This window comes from Gossypium raimondii, chromosome 8 (assembly GCF_025698545.1).
Source record: "Gossypium raimondii isolate GPD5lz chromosome 8, ASM2569854v1, whole genome shotgun sequence".
NCBI lineage: Eukaryota > Viridiplantae > Streptophyta > Magnoliopsida > Malvales > Malvaceae > Gossypium > Gossypium raimondii.
Genome location: NC_068572.1, coordinates 4,376,793 through 4,399,837, shown reverse-complemented (window position 1 = coordinate 4,399,837; position 23,045 = coordinate 4,376,793). Strand labels below are relative to the sequence as shown.

General features: G+C 32.8%; 1 protein-coding gene, 1 long non-coding RNA gene and 1 pseudogene across 3 annotated transcripts; 1 reads left to right on the top strand and 2 right to left on the bottom strand.

Annotated features, from left to right (window-relative positions):
- Positions 1-1,674: 1,674 nt before the first annotated feature.
- Positions 1,675-2,353, top strand: LOC128042920 (uncharacterized). Its single transcript, XR_008198521.1, has 3 exons — positions 1,675-1,897; positions 1,979-2,179; positions 2,260-2,353. It is a non-coding gene; the product is annotated as an uncharacterized LOC128042920 (long non-coding RNA).
- A 9,456-nt stretch (positions 2,354-11,809) lies between these two features.
- On the bottom strand, positions 11,810-14,848 carry LOC105790407 (protein MITOFERRINLIKE 1, chloroplastic). 2 transcript variants are annotated; one of them, XM_012617983.2, is made up of 2 exons: positions 13,397-14,848; positions 11,810-12,249 (listed from the first exon to the last, which is right to left on the bottom strand). In XM_012617983.2, the coding sequence occupies exon 1, from the start codon at positions 14,652-14,654 to the stop codon at positions 13,410-13,412; it is 1,245 nt and encodes a 414-aa protein (XP_012473437.1). In that variant the 5' UTR covers positions 14,655-14,848; the 3' UTR covers positions 11,810-12,249; positions 13,397-13,409. The 2 variants fall into 2 exon arrangements, with proteins under 2 accessions (XP_012473437.1, XP_052490071.1); XM_052634111.1 differs by having other exon boundaries at positions 11,810-12,242.
- An 834-nt stretch (positions 14,849-15,682) lies between these two features.
- LOC128042959 (VQ motif-containing protein 20-like) lies at positions 15,683-20,160 on the bottom strand (annotated as a pseudogene).
- Between the last annotated feature and the right edge of the window lie 2,885 nt (positions 20,161-23,045).

Genomic DNA, 23,045 nt, shown 5'->3' with positions numbered 1-23,045 from the left:
AATCTATCTCCCGCACGAAGTAATTCTTGGCGGACCCGTTTTCTATCGATGGATGTATCCCATAGAAAGGTGTTAATTAAAATTTTTAAAATTTTCCTTCGATCACCTATATGCCTTTAGTTACAACTTCTGATAATGTTGTATATCGTGTTTAAGTTCCTTTCCAAATTAAAGTCTTACTGCCGCAACAAGCGTTATCCAGAAGGATCGATTGCTGAAGGCTACTTGGCAGAGGAATGTATGACCTTCTGTTCAAGATAATCGGCAAAGTTGAAATTGCAGAATTAGATGATTTATCGTGGGTACAAGCACATCGATATGTTCTGTTTCACCACGAATCAATGGAACCTTTACGCAAGTAAGTTCTACAAATTTGATAAATATTCATCAATTAAAAATTGTTTATATTCTAACAAACTGAACATATTTTTAACATAGTGAGTACAAACAAATATTGAGATCTCGTTCGCGCTCCCGAAGAACTCAACATCGAGATATCAATAAGATGTTCACAGAATCTTTTCATGAATGGTTCAGCCAAACGGTATGCAATTGGACATTTCATTGACAAATAATAATGTTCTCTCATAACATTTTTAATTACTTAGTTTACTTTCCATTCAATAGGTTTGGAGTAGGAAGAACGTCACCGACGAAGTGAAATGGCTTTCCCAAGGTCCAAATCGGGTAGTTAAAAGATATAGTGCGTTCCTCATCAACGGATTCAGATTTCATACAAAATATCGCGAGAGATTGAGGAGAACGCAAAATTGTGGAATAGTTGTGAATTCCTCAATTACAAGTTATGCTAGTGCTAGGGACAATAATCCTGTCGAGGGAAATGTGGAATATTTCGGACTTCTTACTGACATAATTGAGTTGGATTACTACGGCAAATGGAAAGTTGTCTTATTTTGAGGTGATTGGGCTGATGTTAACACTGCTCGTGGAATTAAGCAAGATCAATTTGGTTTCACAATGGTGAACTTCGCTCGATTGATTCACATGGGAGAACAATTGATTGATGAGCCGTATGTATTTTCTTCTCAAGTCAAACAAGTTTTTTACTCAAAAGATCCAACTGATGAGGGTTGGTACGTTGTACTCCGTAACATCCCTAGAGACTTGTTTGACATGGGCAGTGGAAGTAGAGATGACATTGACGACAGAACACAAACTTTGCCATTTCCGGAACAAAACTTAAACGAAAACATCCCTAGTACTAGTACACAATTTCAATGGGTCCGCTAGAATACGGATGAAGATGTTTACGAATTATAATGTAGTAAGCTTTTACGATTATTTAATTATATGTAATATCATAATATAAATATTGATCTTATTATATATTTCGACTATTTTATATGTGCTATTATTGTTGTAATTGTATACTAAGTTTTCAACTATTGTATTTGTATTGCAGATAAAATGCCTAGAAGGAAAGTGCGAGAGCTCAGTATTGTTCAAGGTACTCCAAACTCGGCGGAAACAAACAGCACTGAACAACAGACTGCTGTTGGATCTTCGAATGTCCCGACTACACCTGAAGAACCAATAGAAGTTCAAAGTAATTTAACATTTAATTTACATGCGCATTAACTTTTTGTTTATTTATTTTTAAAATTCTTATATTACAATATAACACTTTTCAGCTGAAGGTGATGAGACGCGGAGAGTTCGAGGACGTACGTTACTAAGGGAATTATACGAGCTCGATCCAGTCGAGCGTGTCCAAGTATGTAGTAATAGCTTTGGTCAGCCTGTTGGATCAGAAGCTCGCCTTCTAGCAGGGTACTTGGGCATTCTAGCACGGAATGCAAATATGTTGCCAATTAACTACGAGTCATGGCATAAAATGCCCGAGAGTAACAAGAACCAAGCTCTTGATCACATTAAGGTAACAAAACGTTTGTGTCATTTATAGTACTTCGGTTTAAGTTTCATTTATATTTACTTTCTCAACTTGTGTTTTTTGTAGGCGAGATTTGCTCTAGAGGTCTCCGATGCTTATGTAAAGAAGGCATTGGGAAAAAGATGGAGAGACCATAAGAGCACTTTAAAGAGAGACTACTTTAAGACCAAAACAACACTGGACGAGAGATTACAAAATGTCCCGCCGGGAATGATGAGGTACCAGTGAGAAGAGGTCGTTAGATTTTGGACTTCGAAGAAAGGAGAGGTATGTGTTACTACAAAATCTTGTAATTATTTTGGTTTATAGTATTTACTAATTAATGTACTAATAATTTCATAACGTAGGATCGTGAGCGAGTTGGAAAAACTAGTAGGCAGAATAAAAAATTCACTCACACAGCTGGCTTGAGAAGTTTTGCTTGTGTAGCTCAGGCCGAGGTATTTTGAATTTTTTAATACTGTTAGATATTTATTACTTTATATAAAATAATAATTTTACTACTATATTGTAGGAACTGTAGTCTGGTCAAAAAGTTGGACGCCTTCAACTTTTTGACATGACACATAGAAAGAAAGATGGAAACCCTATGACTCCTGAAGCTGCAGAAATTATGGTACGTTTGCTTAATACAATTTGACTTGTTTTTAATTATTTTTAGTGTTTATTTTCTAATGGTTTATTTCATCTATTGTAATGAAAATATTGTTAAGTTATGTTGCATTTGTTTTTTTAATATAGATTGCGTTCCTAAATATGTGATTTATTTATTAGGAAAAATTAAAGGATAAAAAGGCGGAGTACGATGCGATGCCTTCCAGTGATAGTTCTGTTAATGTTGACGACATTGATAACAGGATTATCACTGAAGTTTTGGGTCCTGAAAGGTATGGTCAGGTTCGGTTTCAAGGATCTTTTGTTAGCCCATCCTAAAATTTTGGATCCAGCTCGCAACAATACATGCCTTCGGGGAGTCAGGCTCAAGCTGAAGTCCAGAGGTTAAGAGACCAAATGGCTCAGATGCAGGCGACAACAGCTGAGCAAATTACACAACTTAAAGCGGAGGCAGCATCGAGAGAAGCTGAGGTTCAACAGAAGTACGAAGAACTCCAGCTGCAGCTTAAAGCAGAGGCGGCATCGAGAGAAGCAGAGGCTGTAGCAAGGGAAGCAGACCAGCGTAGAAAGTACGATGAACTCCAAAGAATGACTTGACTATGATGAATATGTTTCAAGAAATCCCAACGGTCACCGCCTTAGACTATCGTGTAAATATTTTATCATTTTGACTTTTAATTATCATTTTAACTTTTAACATTTTTGTAAGAATAGTACGATTTTTATTTTATTTATTGATATTTATTATATATTATTCGTTTAATTTTAAATATTGATTTATTGCTTTCGGTTGGTTTAGATTTGGTTTCTTCTAATTTGTTTTTATAGGAGGGCTCGAAATATAGAAAATTATCTTTTAAAAATCTGCCAAAATTAGTGGCGTTTTTTAAAAAGCGCCGCTAAAGCTCACGGTCTTTAGCGAAGTTTATGGGATAAGCGCCGCTAAAGATCATGGTCTTTAGCGGCGTTTGTGGGAAAAGCGCCGCTAAAGGACATGATCTTTAGCGGCGATTCCCACACAAACGCCACTAAAGACCACGATCTTTAGCGGCGCCTGGAGAAAAGCGCCGCTAAAGGACATGGTCTTTAACGACGTTTGTAGAATAAGTGCTGCTAAAGGACATGGTCTTTAGCGGCGTTTGTAGAAAAAGTGCCGCTAAAGGACATGATCTTTAGCGGCGTTTTTTTTAAAACGCCGCTAAAGTTAGCGACGCTGTCGTTAGCGGCGTTTTTTAAAACGTCGCAAGTAGAAGCGCCGCTAAAGGCCTAAAAATGCGCCGCTAAAAGCCTGTTTTGGTGTAGTGTCAAGGTAATGGCACCTCCTCCTATGAACACAATGGAACAGCTTTTGGCTGTTTAGAACGCAATATCTCAAGCTGAACAGCTTGTCCAGGATGGAAACATTGTTCTTCTCAAGTTTCGTGCCTTGCTGCTCTCCATTCTCCCACAGGTGCTACTCTTGAGTTTTTCATTATTGTCCGATCTGTCAGTCCATTGTCTTTAAGCTAATTTTGTGGTTATGGTGTTAAACTTAACTAGGCAAGCGATAGATTTGCAACTCTGTTGGTGTTCACGACATTGGTTCTGGCGTTGGTGCCTAGTAAATACATGCTTCTGGTGGTATTTTTGGAGACATTTACGAGGTATTCGCCTCCGAGGAAGGCGAGCACGAAAAGATGGATGAGGAGACCCAGAGAATGGTGGTTCAACATCCCAGCAGCTCCTGTGGTAATTGAAACTCAAACAGAGCGAAAAGGGTGATAAGGAGAGAAAGTGAATAGTTTTTACTGTACATAATAACTGTTTTACTATGTAAATATAATGATTTACATGTATCCACATCTACATCTCAAAATTGGAGAATAAAATACTATTAAAATAATTTAAATTGGAACTACTCAAAAGATTAATAAATAATTCTTTTAATTTTAAACTTCATAATTTGAATTTAATATTTTTCAAAAGTTAAATTTTAAAGATTTGAATTTAAGAATATTTAAATTTGAGGTGACACAAATCTTTTATTCAAAATGATTTAAATTCTATTTTCCCATTCAAAATTTTAAAATCCTCTTAGGCATTAGATTAATTCCTTTAAAATCCTCTTGCTAGAATTTTTTAACTTCTTTTGTTTACTCAAAAATAACTGAATTTTTTCTTTCTTGACTTACGTGTTTGGTAGATGTGTAAATTAATATATAATATATTTTTATATACAAGTTGACACCATTAAAAATACTTACTTTGTTCCCGTTATACTTGTATTTTTCGAGTATTTTTTTTAAATACATATTACAACCGCCTGATACAGTGACAGCACCAAACAAATTCTTTTTTTTTTTCTAAAGAAGCTCATGATGGCATGATGATTGGGGGAAAGTGGGATGGTGCCCCTAGTGTATTAGGCAACACAGCAGACACTTTAAAACAATTTATTTTCATAAATAATTATTTCTCTGACTCATTTTTGTATATAGTTATTTTTATATTATTTGTATAAAATTAATATTCTTTAACCAACAAATTATGTTCAAAATTTAACTAATATAGAATTAATCTTTAAAACTATATAAAATTTTAATATAATTTTATCAAATTAATATTTTAATTTAATTGAATGAAACAAAACGCACTCATGGAGAAATAAATTTGGATGAAATTGGGTGTCATCCTGTGCCCCTTATTTTAAATTGTACTTTTCCTATATTTTTATGATTAGGATAAATTTATTTATTTATTTTTAAGAAAAGAACTAAAAGAGGAATCAAAATTTGACAAAAATAAAAATTAGAGTGGGTAGTTGATTGTCACTTTTGAAGCAATCAATGGATCTAACACAAATTACCAACCCTTTCATAGTGGAAATTACTCTCTAATATCAAACATTAAAATTTTAAAAAATACGGCATAAAATAATTAAAATTAAACACAATTTTGGATGTTAACTAAATACGTATTTCATAAATTTAAGAATTTGAAAATATTTACCAAAATAAAATTTTAAAATTATAATATCTTAAATTAAAATTTAAAATTTATATAATTATAATCAGAAAAATTAAATATTTAGAATTTCTATTGAATAACTTTTACTTATTATAATATAATCAAAATCGTATAAAATTAAAATTTTAAATTTTATATAATAAAAGTTATTTACATATTAAACTTTATATAAAATAACAAGTCATATATATAAATAAGAGAGGTGGGATTTCACATGAATTAAATCACAAAATTTGTTTTGGTGTAAACAAATATAGAGTTGAGTTGTGGATGAGATTTGAGGGTATTGTTTTTAACTTTATATCGTTTCTAGTCTTTCTTCGCCTTTTATCTTGATCCTGATTCACCAAATACCAGAAACATGAGTTTTAGTCTAAGCAATCCACTTTAGCTGCATACTAAAAATATAGTTCAAGCCCCTACGATTTAAGGGCTATAAATAATACAAGCGTACGATCCAAACCCTTATAATTTAAGGGTTACAAATAATACAAATGTACGATCGGATCATATTCTCTAGAACATTTTATATAACTTTATGCAATCTCAAAATATTCTAAAACTTTCCTTCGGATTTTTGGTGATCCATCCACATGTTCTAAAACAAACCTCCGGGCTTTTGGTTCTCAAAAGCACTATGTTTCAGGCTTGAGTGCCTCTCTAGGCGCTTGGTGACCTCCGAGTCTTTTTGGAATCCTTGTGTGCATTGCTTATAGGCAGATAACATTTTCTTTCACTCAATCTAGTATCTTGCACTTGATCTCTGCCTACTACTTGAGCTGATTGGGGTCAGGTCTCCATCTTCGAGCTTCTTGTTACTTTGTTTCATTGAATTAAATTGGTCCAAGTTTGGAGTAAAATGCTTAGATTCAAGAGAGTTTAAAAACTTGCAAACCAAGCAAATATTGTCTCCGACCAAATTATTTTAATGTTGTGGGCTAAGAAAGAAAGTTATATAAAATCGATTTTTAGAATACTATTCTTTAAAAGTATTTATCTATTTTGAGATTTATTTTGAAGTTATAGTTTTAGTTATTTAATTTTAATAATTATTATAGAATTGTTGAAATTGTTTTTTTTTTATTTATAAATTTTGCTTTTTAGATTTTTTTTCTCAATTAATTTGTGTTGGGTTTACTTACAAACTCAATCAATTTCCCAATTGAATTACTCAAGCAAAGACCTGAACAATTTATATGTTATGTTATTTTGATAAACTGTGATGGCTTGAAGTACTTAAAAAGACTATTTATATGGAACTCTATGTAATGGCCTGATGGTTAAGGGTGTTCATTACTCCAGGTGTGGCTTGAGTTCGAGTCGTGTGAGTCGCGCTAGTCGCATTTGTTGTTCAGACTTTACCCTAGTATTGTAATTCACCAAAAAAAGAGAGACTATTTATATGTTATTCTAATAAACTTTGAATTTCCTATAGTAATATTACTATGGTTCGAGAGAAAGTAAAAGTCTCTACTTCGACTCAGACACGACAACTTCGAGAACTAGAAGGAACATGTATTACACGTGCAAAATATGAGAAAATACTCCACGAATATTCTACCATAGTAGGTATTCAAGAATCAGTCCATGAAATTCTAATGAATTTGAAAAAAATTGTATTGAAAAGGAATTTGTATGGAACTAGCCTTTATTTGTGCCAAGGGTCCCGATTCAATTGGTATTTTTTTGCAAAAAGCAAACATGAGATAAGAAATCCATACTTTCACTAAGATTTCGAATAGCTATCCCAAGTTCAAGTTGATTATGTTTCGCCTCTTACTCGAAGAAAGACGATCAAACAATTCCCAATCATGGTCCTTGCGGATCGAATCATCCATATAATATACAAAAAGAAACTCCAGATATTTGATATCTTTCTCTTTGAATGAGATCTCAATTCCATCAACGATTTCATTAGATATCTTATAACTAGAATCCCTCTTTTTTTTCGATCCAGTTCCTCCACCACCACGAACCCTGGTTAGATTCAGGCATGATACACTTTTTAGTTATTGGGAGAACCGAAGTACTCTCTTTCAGATCCAGGAAACATTTCTCATAGATATTTTTTTCCTTTTGGAAGATACAAGAGCGAAACAATCAGCCTATTGGTATTGGAAGACCCAAAAGATTCTTCCAATGTATCATTTCTGGGTCCAATGGAATTCATAGGTATAGGAAGAAGTCCTGTCAAATAGAGATAGATTGATTGTAACGCCCCAAAATTTTAGCTTTTGAATTATTAAAATTAAATAAAGTGATTAATTTGGTATAGTAGTTAAGTGTTGTGAGTAATGTATGAAAGGTTCTGAGTTCAAATCTTTTCTCTTGAATTTTGTTAACCTTTGTTTCAACCCCTATCTTTGAACTTCTGGTTTAAATATTACTTTCGCTCAATTAATTATAGAATGAGTTTGCTACTTCAGTAGTAAGGTTTCAACTTACCCTTTGATCCTGTGTTTAAATCTCTGTGCATGCAAATGAGAATATTTTCGCTAATTCCTGGTGATGTCGCCTAAGTGGACTTGGTTGGGTCAATTTCAAACTCTGGATAATCTGTTTAGTTATCAGAAAATCTAGTTAGGGGGATTTTTTTTAAAAAAATTAATTAGATTTTTTCCCCAAAATTCTTCCACTCCCTCTCAAGTTCCTAAACCAATTTTGTTATTTTTCTCTTTTCCAATTTTTCCCCAATTCGACATTCATCAACTCTCTTTTGGTTTTCACCTTCTTCCCTTTCTTTGCTCTTTTACGTTGGGATTTCTTGATTGTTTCCTTATTGTTGTCGTTGTTTTACTGGTAAGTATAGTCAATTTTCGTTTTGATGTTTATTTCGCGGATGGTAAGGAAGATTGTCAGTTTAAACTATGGGTTGTAGAATTTATTGTTTTGTTGCATTTTTAGGAGAGAATCGTGAGGTGTTTGGTACTCCCCCAACAAATTAAGTGCATTGGGTTGCTGTTTCTTTAAGGGTAAGTGACGTTATGCCATGTTAAGGGCTGAATTTTTATGGTATTAAGGTTGATTGTGGTTGTTTGGAATCGAATTAGGGATTCAGAAATTGGTAATTCTTATTGGCTAATCTGGTTGAAATGTCGATTTAGGTACTGGAATTCTCGCTTTTGGATTTACATCGAAAACTTACCAAGTGTGTAACGAAAAACTCGAAAAACAGCAACGACTCGATGCCGAAAAGTGGACTGTTAACGCTACATAGCCGTATGTCAAGCCGTACGAGTCCCATAGTCTGGGTCAATTAGGTTGTGTGGACTACACGAGTTGGGTCAGTTGGGCCATGTGGGCCACATGATTGTATGAGCGCATTTTCTGAAATTGTACTCAGGATCATATTGATGTGTGATTCGTATTTAGTCACTCTATAGGATTCGTACTGTATAAGTAGGACATAAAAACATGAAATTTGGTGTTATGCTATTGTTTATAATGTGGATAGTATATGTGAAATATGTATATGTTTTGTAAATTGGTTATTCCGTTAAGCATGTTATGATGCGGTAAGCATGTATGATAAATGTGCATTTGATCTTTGTTAGTACGTGCATTTGTATTGGGGTGGGATAATGATGAGATGGAGAAAGTGTTGACAATTTAATAATTTTCCCTATCTGGTGGTAAAAACCACTTGTATCTGTTCTGGTGGCTCAACCACATTTCTCTGTTCTAGCGAATTTTCGCGTATTATATTTGGCAGCTTGGCCGCACTATTCTAAAAAGTGACATACGCTCACTTATAGGTGTGTGGGGTTGGATGAGTATTTAATACCCTATTTGGTGTGTAGAGATGAACAGAGATAGTGAGTAGGGATGGACAGAGATAGTGTGTAGCAGATGGGGGTAATATCTGAATTTGCATCTGAATATGTATATGATTTTGCATCTGACTCTGTATCTAAACTGCAATTGCATTCGTATCTGCTAGTTTATATGTATTTGATATGCTCGTTAAGTTAAGTTACACATTGAGATCGTAAGCTCACTCTTTGTTTATTTTCCTCTCAGGTAACTAGCAAATTTAGAACGGGTTGGCATAGCGGGAGACTGGGTTAAATGCCTGTTTTAAAATTTGGTTATGATAAAGTTTTATTTTTAATTGAACTATTTTGGACTCTTGGGGGCTATTAGTTGTTTTGGGTTTATTTGTCGTTTTTGAATTGAGTTATCGTATTTAAACTATTTTGTATCAAATTGTAATTCGTTGGATTTCAGATTAAACCATAGTTTTCAAAACTCTGTAAAACTTGAATTAACCAACAAGCTGATGATATAATAATTAATATATTTTAAAACTATTAATTGTTTTAAAATCAAAATCTAATTTACCAACCGCTTGAATTGATTCAGTTAGTTGGTTAAATCTGCTTTTAAACGCTAATCATAATAGATTATATGCTATTACATAATAACATAATATGGTATATACTTATAACTAAAACTATTAGTATATAACTATTACCATATTATAGTAAAAGATATAGTGTTACATAATATTATGATTATGATGTTTAATCATTGATGCGTATATATAAACTATTATATATGATATGAGATAATAATATAGAATATAGTAAGATGACTAACTTTCAAATGTATGAAGAGTATATAAACTTAGAGCATATTTTAACCATTATAATAAACAATAATTTTTAATTTTAATATATTATACTAATTAGTTCAACATCAAAACTGAATTTACCAACTAATTTACTTGAATTGACTCGATTTGGTAGGTTAAGTCGGTTTTAATAGCTAACTATAATAGATGATATACTATTACCTAATATAATAATATAATATATAACTATGACAAACTATTAATACATAGATATAACTATTATTATATTATAGATTATAATAAAAGATATAATACCGATAGTTATGTGTAATTTAGTATATTACAATACATATCTATAACTAGTAATAAATAAAATATTATTAAAAACTCAATATCTTAATAAAATATTATTTTTATTAAATTAGATTTTGAATTAGGTTTTAACTTTTATAAATTGTATTTGGGTATTGGGTTTAATTTCTTTTATTTCGACTTGAGATTTGGGGTATAATTAGTTTATTTTGAGTTTAGGTAATAATGAGAATATTATTCGGTTTGAGCTTAGTATAATATATTTGAATTTTGAAATAAATATTTTAGAATATAAGAAAGATAGAATTATTCAATTGACAATATAATATAATATAATATAATAATAAATAATAAAATATAATGAATTTTACATACAATAAACACTTTAATTATTTTATCTAAACGAACTCTATTAAATAAATATATTATGTTTTTTTTATAAGGTAAATCTAAATCGCATTTTCCATTGTATAAAAAAATGAATTATTAAATTCGAAATTAAAATATTTATAATTTAGAAAATTCAAATTATTTGAATCCGTCAAAACCCACCCGACTATAAGTTTGAATCTGACAAAAATCCGAGTCTAAAAGAACCCGAGCACGAAAAAATTAAGCCCAAAAAATTTAATCCCAAGAAAACTTGAGCCCAGAAAAATCTGAATCTAAAGAAAATTCGATTCGAGACAGGTCGCTTGCCACCTCTATCCAACCTCCATCTTCACAAAATGATTAAAATTTTCATATTTTTCCAAAAGAGATATAGGGTCATTACATATTTTACCTACACAAGTCTTGCAGAGTCTTGCAATTATGCTTTCTGATGATCATTTTGATTTTTTTATACCAAGAACCAAATAAATCGAACCGATCGTGGGAGAAAGGTTTTTAGACTTTTTTTGAGTTGGAAAAAAAATTCTATTTGAAGTACCTACAATTTTATTTCCTTATTTTTAAATAATTATCTTTTTTCTTCAATTTAGTATATCGTATTCCTTTAATTTTATTTCAAATTCATTATAAAAATATTAAAAATTAAATCAAACAATTTTGATGAACTCAAAAATATTTATTTTTTACATGGCCAACAATCCAACATACTATTTTCTTGTCTTCTACTCATCTTAACATATCAATTTGGGTTTTTATATGTTAAAGGATGAAAAATTAAAATGTCATAAAAATAAATTATCAATTTGGGTTTTAAATGTTAATGGGTTAGAGTTTGTAAGAGTAATAAGTTTTAATGGATATTTAAGTTTGAGGTTTAAATTTTAATTAAGATATGTAAATGGGTTGCGAGGATCTGGCCTTATTCCATAATTAATTTATTCGGATTAAAATGTTTAAACCGATAAAATAAACCAATTAAACTGAACATAAAAACCAACTAAACCAAAAAATTCTATTTTTTTATCCGATTTTTTAGGATTAGAAAATTTTTTCACACCCCTACTTTCCATATAATTGTGCAGATGCATCGCAGACCAGCTATACTCGCCATAAAGTATCTCCTTGTTGCTTTGAATCCTACAGCATACATCATATGCTTTTCTATATCAAAGTATCTACAGTTCCAAGGCAGCAATTTCCTACCCAAGCCGATGTTGCTCCCAGTCTTCGTCTTTTCTTCCAAGCATCAATATCCAGCACTCATGCTCCACGCACATCTAGATATAACGATGAGACCTTCCAAGAGAGAACTCGGAAAACATTTAACACATTCATGTAGAATACATACTGATATACCCATATCTGACATAGCCAAAAAGTTCCGTGAAAGGCAGAGCACAAACTCATCCATTCCAGAAAGCCACTGAACAACTGGAACCTACAAAATGATATTTTAGAAGCAGCACACTATCTTATTCCCGCCGGTAGGCTTTATTTATATACAGAACAAGCAAATCTAGTAAGCATATGTTTAGGTCATGCCAATTCCCGTATTTGATCACCATCCATCCAAAGAAAGGTTTCATGTTTTACTTACTTTTATCCAATAAACATCGACAGGAAAAAGCCATCATGCACATGAGAAATAATTAAGGAAGGTAAACTCGTACAGAAATTTAAAGTAGCCATTTCTCCATAGAAATGCGAGGAGAATTAAATCCATAGAGTTTTTAAAGGGATGAACGAATAATATCCACCAACAGCAGCAGGGGAAATTTCTTTCATGCATTCACTCACATAACTATAAACTAACTAGTATTTTCTAGCACAGATATATAAGTTTCTGATTTTTATAAATTAACAAGTACCTTTCTTGATTCTAGATAATTTAATATTCCACACCAAAAACATCACAAGAGCAAGTTATAGTTGCTTGATTCTCATAGCATTCTTCATGCAAAACTTAACAGGGAATTTTGTAGAGGAAAAACTATGATAGATTTCATATAGGCATTTTCATCAGAGAGAATTACAGACCATTGCCAATAATGTGAGTTAAATCGTTATGATGCATTATCTCCACCTAAGTTGGAGCAGAAAACTTTACAGTGATGGAGGTGGAATCTACATTACTTACAGCACCCTCGATGGAGCACCATCAATCATTTATTAATCACTCACCAAACCAATAACAAGCCACTAATCCATAAAAAATTATCTAAAAGACCAGAACAAGAGATGACCACAAAAGTATCATTACTACCTAGTCAACTTGGAAGTCCTAGAAATTTTAACCTATTATTGATGTGAAATCTACAAATGTTCATGGACTAGCAAGCATGGTATCGGATATTACAAACAGAAAATGTAAAATTCAGCAGCATATTGAATCTGAGGTAATATGGAATAAGAAGGTTCTTCATACATTGGTGCATTAATCAAACTTATTTTACGTTGATATATATTAGTAGAAAAAAATGAAACTCTAACCAAGAAATGCAATGCCAAAAATCAGTTTCTTTGAACTACACTACATGGCAACAAAACAAATTTAACAAAACAGTGATAAAAATTAGCATTATCACCACTAATTGTAACTCAAGCCGGTGCAACACTGATTTTGGACAACTCTTTCTCCTTGTGCTCCAGATACTGATGCAAAATTGCAAGCCTGGCAGTCTCAAATGCAAAATAGCCCAGAGCTGAAAAACAAGCACTATGAACAACTCTAGGCCCCAGTCCACTAGTCAAACCAATCCAACCTTCCTCCTTGAAAATCTGCTTCACCGTTGCATTAACCCCACTATACATAGCAGCAGCAACTTTATTCCCATGGACCTGAGTCATCAACCTTGTTTTCACGACATCGAGAGGAGTAGTCAAAGAAGCTGAAATTGCACCAGCCAAAGCACCGCAACAAACACTCTGAATTGGCTCCAAATTAGTCTGTTTTGTCTTTCTCAAAACCGCAGCTTTTAAATACTCAAACGAGGAATAACTTAACACCCCAGCAGGCAAATTCCTCAACAATGTAGCTGAGTAACCAGCATAAAGACCCAAAATCCCATCTTTTTCTAAAATTCTTAACAAGACTTGCCATGAGCTTCCTTTAGCACCAGCTTGCATTCTTTGAGTAATCAACTCTTTGGGTACCATTATAGCTGATGAAACAATATTTCCCATAGCACCAGCAGTTGGAGGAATAAGCAAAGCTGGATACTCCAATTTGGACAAAAAGGACTTCCCAAACTCACATGTCCCAAAATAAACAGCTGAAGAAGCCGTTGAACCTACAATAACAGCTGAAACTCCTCTGTAAAATCCAAGAATACCATTCGTCTGGAAAGTTTTGACTACTGCATCAAAGGTGTTAGCATAAATCTCGGAAGCACCCTTTGTCTGCATTTTGGTTTTGATGGTATCGAGTGGGAGAAGGCATACGTAAGTAAATGCACCGGCAATTCCACCACCACCTGCACCGATTAGAGCTCTTTCGAAGACAGATAAGTTTTTCATAAGGGTTTGGGCTTTGGAGCTGTTTCTTGATCTGGGTTCTAGCCATTTGGGGAATTTAGGCGATTTGGGTTGCTGGGATCCAATTGAATTGGCGAAAGGGAGCGGAATACGAAACTTGGTGGGTTTTGCAGTTTGAGGATCTGCAGAAATGGAGGCAGAGGCAAACGAGAGGTGATGTAGGAGAGGTTTGAAGGGTTTTTGAGGATTTTCCGGAGATGAAGTGACAGTGATGAGATGGGTGAAAAGGGAGGCGAAGTTGGTGTTGATTGGCGGATGATTTAAGTCAGAAGAAGGGAGACCCAGAGATGCAGAGAGTCTTGTCTCCATTGCTAAAGCTTTATGTTGCTCTGGTAGAAATTTTCTTTCACTCGGTTTGAATTGTAGTTCAAAGTTTTAACCAATCAACGATGGACGATGGAATCAATTATTTCTCTTTTCTTTTTATGCTTAAGGAAGATCAAAATATATGAATAAAAATTCTAAATAAACCTTTTTCATTTTCTTTAATTGGGATTCAACCTTAAAGCTAGGCATTGTTTTTAACAGTAAAATGAACCACATCACTGAAAACTAATTATTTGAAAGTATTTTGATAGAAAACATTACTGTAATCCTGCACTTAATCTCTCAAACCATGTTGTTGCTGCTTAATCCTGCACTTAATCTCTCAAACAATTATGAGTTGGGCTGGTTGGGGTCAGGTCTCCCTTCTTGTTAGTTTATTTAATTAAATTAAATTGGTCCAACTTTAAATAAAGGTTATGACCCTTAATGACACTATTTGCTGCTCACATGGCCCAATAGGCCCCAGTTTGAAGTAAAATACTTAAATTCAAGAGAATTTAAGAGCTTACAAACGAAGCAACTAGGCAAATACTATCTCCTCAGTGTGGGTTAAGAAAGTAAGTTACTAAAATCAAGGTTTAGAATACTAATCTTTTTAAATATTTCAACTTAAATATTTATTTATTTTGAGTTTTATTTTAAATTTGTAGTTTTAGTTATTTAATTTTAATAATTATTATAAAAATTTTGAAAAACATAAATACTTATTGTTTTTATAAGTTTTGAAATAAAATAACATATATATTATTACTTATATAAACAATTCAATCACGAAGAAAAGAAAAAATCTCATATATCAAAAATCAATAACATAAGAAATTTTTATCATTAAATTGATACAACTAAAATAAACATTAAATCTCATTCATGTAAAAAGTTTATTCATCTTTAAAGAAGCCGGAAAACAAAACAAAAATATAACTCTTTCAACAAATCAACACCTTATTTGCATCATAAAGCCAAAAATTGAAAAATTACCTAAAAATTTAATAGAAATAAATAATTAAACTTTAATAATTATGAAACTCATTCATCCCCTCCAACCTTGAAGATGATAAAATAGAGCTTCTCATGTTTGGTGTGAAAAATAATGAATCAGTATAATTATAAAAAGATTGATGATTAACGCAAAGAAAATCAATTGAATTTGGCGTAAAAATTGGAATATTTAAAAATAAAACTCTTGGTGGATCAAACAAAGGTGGGACAAAATAAGAATTTACTTGTCATTTACATTTTTCATCTGTTATAACTGATGATGTTTCGTTGTCATCATTATTTCTTGAGAACTCGACGAGCCCAACACACCCACTACAGAGGACCTATGACCTACAACTAATGTTACACCAACTCTTTGAAGTCGGTTAACCTTATATTTTCTAACTTCTTAGTGCATTATAATACTCAGAAGGCAGAGTCGACCATATATAAAAGCTAACCCAAGTGCACCAAGTGCTTAGAAACCTAAGGCTTAACCGAGACTTACAATTACAAGAGAAGAGAACACTTTTATTAATATACAATACAACTACAATATGACACACACTTGTCTCTTACATCATTATAAGAATGAAAGCTCCTACCCCTATTTATAGAGTTTAGTGGTCGTTGGATTGTTGATACATGTCAACATCCTTGCCATTAATTTTACAAATATATAATGGTTAGAATGTTAATCTAGAATATCTAGTCTTTTAGACAATATCCTATTTCTTTATTTTATATTCTAGAATTTTCCAAACAAAATATCTCTTAAAGGATAAGTTTGGTTTTTATCTAAAAGTTGCATAGGCTTTCAACACTCCCCTCTCAATGCAAACTTCTTTCCACAGATGATTTGCATATCATATTGAGTGCTTCTCTAAACTTCTCAAACTTTAGTCTATCAAACTCTTCGTGAATATGTCTGCAACTTACTCATCTGTCATTCTTGGCATCATCTTGACCTCCTCTTCAACGACCTTCTCGCGAATATAATGATAGTGAACTTCTATATGTTTTGTCCTTGCATGAAAGATCTGTGAAAATCGAACGTCGATAATGACAACAAATCTCAAAGAAAGAGAGAAAAATAGAACACACAGATTTTATGTGGAAACCCTTTCAAGAAAAACCACGGCCAGAGGAGAAGAAAAATTCAGTAACTATTAAATTTGAATGATACAAGAGGAGAGATGACTACGTCTATTTATAGGTTTAAAAACCTTATTCTAATCAAAGTTTAATAGAAGTAATGCAGTAAGGCTTGATAATAACGCTGTTGGTTGTCTCTTGTTGCACCATGGTATTGCTCCTGATCCAAGGCTAAAGATGTACCCAATTGTCGATCACTGCATATCATAGTCTCTAACATAGTCGGCATCACAATATCTAGCCACTAGACATTCTTTTGTTTTCTTGTATATAATACTAAACTTAATGGTGCCTTTAACATACCTCAGGATACGACGTATTGCATCGAGATGAGGCTTCTTAGGATTGATCATGTATCCACTAGCCATTCCAACTACATAAATTATGTCTGATCAGCTTAGAGCGAGATAAACAAGACTTTCGATTAGTTGTCGATACATGGTTACATCTTCTAAAAGTTTTCTTTCATCTACTTGTAGTTTTATATTGGGATCCATGGGAGTAGAGATAGGCTTACAGTCAAGCATCTCGTACCTCTGTAGAAGATCCTTTGAAATATGATAGAAATATTTTCCTTTGTTCGCTACATTTCCTCGCAATAATCTCCCGTGATGATTAAGTCATCCACATATACTAGAACTATGACTAGTTTTCCTTGATTTGCTTTCACAAATAAACTAGAATTTGAAGGAGCAACTGTAAAACCACTTTGTATTAAAAACTCACTGATCTTCCCATACTATGCTCTTAGAGCCTGCTTCAAGCCGTAAAGCGCCTTCTTCAGTTTGTAAACATACTCGGGATGGATCTTGTTCTCAAACCTCTTGGTTGCTCCATGTAGATGTTTTTGTCAAGTTCTCCATGTAAGAAAGCATTCTTGACATCCATTTGCCACAACTTTCAAGACTTTCTAGTGCTTAATGCTAGTAAGACTCGAACAGTTGTGATCTTTGCCACCGAGCTAAATGTTTCTTCATAATCCAACCCATATTAATGAGAGAAACCTTGAGCAAAAAGTCAAGATTTATACCTTTCATTTGATCCATATGGTCGAGTATTCACCTTGTAGACCCATTTGTAGGATATTGGCTTTACATCTTTTGGCTTTGGCACTAAGTCTCATGTTTGATTTTCTTTTAATGTCTTAATCTCTTCTTCCATAGATTTTTATCACTCAAGGCTTTGTGTTGCTTCTTCATAAGCAGATGGCTCAATAGGTATAGACTCATTTACAAAGGCAATGTTGGCATACATTGGGTTAGGCTGCCTTGGCCTTATTGATCTTCGTAATTCTTGTGCAGGCTCCTCGACTTCTATTTGTCTTGGACGAAGCTCTTCAAATGTAGGTTGATATATGCTTGTCTTCCATGGACTCTTTTTCTTGAAGGGTGAACTTTTTCTTTCTTCACTTGGATACGATACTTGCTCTTTACCTTCTTTATTTTCTTTCGGAACCTCTTTTAAGCCATGAGATTTTAGAAGTTTGATCTTCTGATGTGACCACCATAAAGAAGCTTCATCAAACACCACGTTTCTTGAAGTGTGGCATTTTTCAGTGGTTGGATCACAATATCTCTAACCTTTCCGTGCATCATCATAACCAACGAAGATGCACCGAATTGCCTTCTTGTCAAATTTACTCCTTAGGTGATGTGGCATGAAAATGTAGCATACACAGCCAAATACCTTGAGATGGCTGATAGTTGTCTTGATCTTCCATAATATCTCATACGGTGAGATGAATCCCAACTTAGCTTATGGTAGCGTACTAATCATATAGGTTGTCATTCTCATACACTCGACCCGAAATCTTCCTGGAACATTCTTGGTATGAAGCATGCTTCGACAAGTTTCAACGAGGTTACGATTCTTGCACTTTGCCACTCCATTTTGTTGTCGAGTATTGGGGTAAGTTAATTGTTATATGATCTTGTGCTTATCAAGATAGATAGTGAACTCACTAGATAGATATTCTCTCTCATTATCAGTGCGTAGACACTAAATTTTCTCATTGATTTCACTCTCTATCTTCTTCACAAGCTTCTTAAAGTTCATAAAAGCCTCTGATTTTTCCTTCTTAAAGTAAATCCACACATACCTTGAGAAGTCGTCGATAAATGTCACCATATACTTCATACCTTCAAGTGATGATTGCTTCACTAGGCCAAAGACATCTGAGTGTATGAGATCCAGTGGTGTCTTGAACTGACGCTTTGACTCATTGAATGATAATTGGTGAGCCTTGGCAAATTGACATCCAACATAGGCTATGTTTGTTCAGATGTCTACTTGAGAAAGTCCTCTTAATATGTCCTTCTTCATCATTTCTTTCAGCTTGTTGTAGCTTAAATGTCCAAGGCGCTCATGCCAAAGATCAGCCGTCTCATTCTTCCTAGTCTTGTCCACATATTCTGACTCTGCAGATAACACATAAACTGACTCTGTTCTTCTTCCTTTCATAATAGAAGTGCCAATCACATTCACTTTCTAGAATATAGTCACATCTTTAGGCCCAAAGAGCACATAATTCCTTGTTGCTACCAGTTGAGGTACTGAAAGAAAATTCTTCTTCAAGCTAGGGACAAGCTAGGGCTTCTCGAGTTGGAGCTACCGAGAGCCATACTTTGGAAGTGTTGTCTTTCCAATATAAGAAATAGAAAACTTTAGATTGTTGGCTGTCAGCACCACTCTCATTCCTTTGTACTCAACCATGTCTTGCAGCTTCTTCTCATCACTGGTAATATGATTGGAGCACTTAGAATCGACGATCCAATCCTCATTGTATTCTATCTTTGACTCCATTGTTGCTGCAAGAGCTGGTTCTTTCATGTTTTCCTCCAACTTTTCTTTTTCCTTGTAGTTTGAATATGTGGTTCCTACAAGAGCTGATTCCTCCATGTCTTCCTTTAACTCTTCTTGATTCACTCCAATGAAAATTTTGGCTTCTGCATCCTATTGACTTTATCTAGAAGTTGTATTGGCTTTCAACATTGTTGATCCTCATATTGTCTTCCTCCACCGAGGCAGCACCACTCTCCTCCTTAGGTTGATGAGGAACATCATTATTATGATTTTGATGATCATCTTTATTATGTGAAAGCCTTGTAAGTTTCTACACCAACGCTATGAAATCTTTAGAATGTGTGTGGATGACTTTGGGAGAGTGCATGTAGATAATGACAAGGTGATACTGCTGTTGTGGCTTCGAGGTGTCGCTGACGCCAAGGGAAGAGGTTGTAGACGATGAGGATGGTGGGGGGCAACTACCACCATTCTCGATGTTGGACGTGCTCTGTTTATTTGCATGGCAATGGCAACACACCACACACTTGAGAGGACCTTTATTGGCCTCCATCCACACCTAAAGAGCCTTTTTGAAATCCTTGTGCACTAATTATAAGTAGACCGCAACATTCTCTTCCACTTGATCTAGCAATACTTGTCGATCCTCGACACTTTGATTTGTAAAGTGTTTTTGTTGCCTGCGACTTAAGTTGCTCTTTGTTGGTTGAGGCATGGTCTCCATGTGTAACAGCCCGATTTCGACCCTAATCAGACATAGTGGTTTCAGGACCACAAATTCGAGTTGGAAAAATATTTTAATATTATTTTGTGTGTTTATTATGTGTGAATTTTATTGTGTAAAATTTTCGTGTTTAAATTTTATCGTTTGAATGACTGATTAAATAAAATGACTAAATCGCGTAAAATAAAAATTTAAGGGTCAGATCTAAAAGCACCCAATTGTTGTTGTCTTTTAAAAATGGGGGTTTTAAATGTCAATTAGGCCATTTTGATGTTAGTGGGTGGCAATGGTCAACATTGCCCTTATATTATATGTTTTGTTTATTTAATATTAAAGGTTACATTAGTAATATAATAAATAATATATGTTAAGTAAAACATAAAAAAATGGCCATTTCATCATCTTCCTAAGCCGAAATCAATAAAGAAGAAAGCCATTAAATTTTTTTTAGGGTTCGACACTTTACTAGCTTGATTAAGATCAAGAACAAAAGAAATCAGAGCTGAATAGAGGAAAAACCAAAATCATCGATTAATCGCCCTATTTCGATTTTCACCGTCTGAGGTAAGTTTAATAGCAAATAAACATAATTACATTAGTATATATATGTTCTATAAAAAATATATAATGGTATGAATTGTATAAAAATGTTAGCCGAATGTATATATATGTTTTGAATTTTATAAGTTAAAATAAAATGTATGAATTATATATATATATATATATATATATATATATATATATATGCTAGTCAATGTATGTTTTGAGTTTTATAAGTTGAAATAAATTGCATAAATTATATATATATTTAGCGAATATATATGCTGAATGAAATTTTATGAATTACATATATGTTAGCGAATGTATGTATTGAATTGATAGGTTGAAATTAATCATATGAATTATATGTATGTTAGCCAATGTATGCTTTGAGTTCTATAATTTGAAGCTAATAGTATAATATATATATATATATATATATATATATATATATATATAGATAGATAGATAGATAGATAGATAGATATATAGATAGATAGATAGATAATAACCGAATTCATGTATTGAGTTCTATGAGCTGAATTTAATGGTATGAACTATAGATATGTTATTCGAATGTATGTTTGCTATGAAGATTGGAATATAATTAGATTTTTACCGAGATACGATTATTGAGAAGATTTATATGAGATATAAAGAATATCTAAATTTTCTTATAAAGAATTTTGTGAAAGACCAATTTCATATATGTGGTAGTCAGACTCAATGCCTAGCAGGTTTAATGCCGGTGAATTATTTCAGACTTTATGTCTAGCAGGTTTAATGCCGAAGAATTATTTCAGACATTATGTCTAGCAGGCTTAATGCCGGTGAATTATTTCAGACTTTATGTCTAGCAGGTTTAATGCCGGTGAATTATTTTAGATTTTATGTCTAGCAGGCTTAATGTCGGTGAATTATTTCAGACTTTATGTCTAGCAGGCTTCATGCCGGTGTACTAAAGTAGACTTTAGACCTAACAAGCTTCATGTCGGTGTGTCATTTCAAGATATGTGCTTAGAAATTTCTATGTAAATGTGATATCAAATGGGATTGTGAAGTATATTAATCAGATATGTGTTATGCCATATCTTATTTGATGATTAGGTAAGTACATTTGGTCGATTATATATAACAAAAAGATAATTATTTGTGTATATGTATTTGATAATTATATCCGCATTATGCTAATGATAGGTATAAGTTTGAAAGTTTATATAATGTTAAATAGTTATGACTAAAATGTCTTGAGATTAATGAATGTTTTGATAATGTTTATATGTTGTATTTCGGCTTTAATAAAGTTACCTAAGAAATTATATCATCCAATAATATATATGTTTTGCTAAAGACTTACTAAGCTAAGTTAGCTTACTTTGTATTTTTAATTGTCTTTGTTTTATAGTTTTTTGGAGATCGCTACGTATTCGGGGATCGTCAGCAAAGCCTATCACACTATCGATAATTTCCTTCGATATTTCACTAAGTCGATTTTGAGTATATGGCATGTATAGTTTAGTTGGAAGGTTGATTTTGGTTCAAGTACTTATTAATGTAACCAAAAGCCATGCGAAAATGACTTACTTTGTTTTGATCTATTTTGGTGTCTATGCATATAGTTTTAATGGTCATTAAAATGGAGTTTATATTTATGCATATTAAAGTTAGTTTTAAGAACTTAACTTTAGCTCGTTTTATGTGTTACATAATATGTGTGGTATGATAATTAATTGAGTTAGATGAATATAATTTTGGAAGTATAGGTTAATTTGATTCGGTTTTGGTGTTCATATTTATATTGATAAATATGTGATTTGATGAATGCCAATATAGTATAAATATGCTATGAATAATGTGTTAAAATGACCGAATAAGTACTACTTAGCTTGATAATGATATTGAAATATAGTTATTTAAAATGGCTCATTAGGAGTTCACATGCGTAAGCTTATGATAGGTAAAACATGTTTTGGTCTTATTTATAATGAAGCATGATTGTCTTTTAAATGAGCTTAAAGTTAGTAAGTAATGTACATGATAAATTTGGGTTATGTTAATTAATTGAGAGATGCATGTTTTAGATCTAACTTTACATACTTAAGTGGGTTAGCTGAATTGAGTTCATGGTAATTGACAATGTATGAGTATAAAATTGATATGAATAAATGTACATA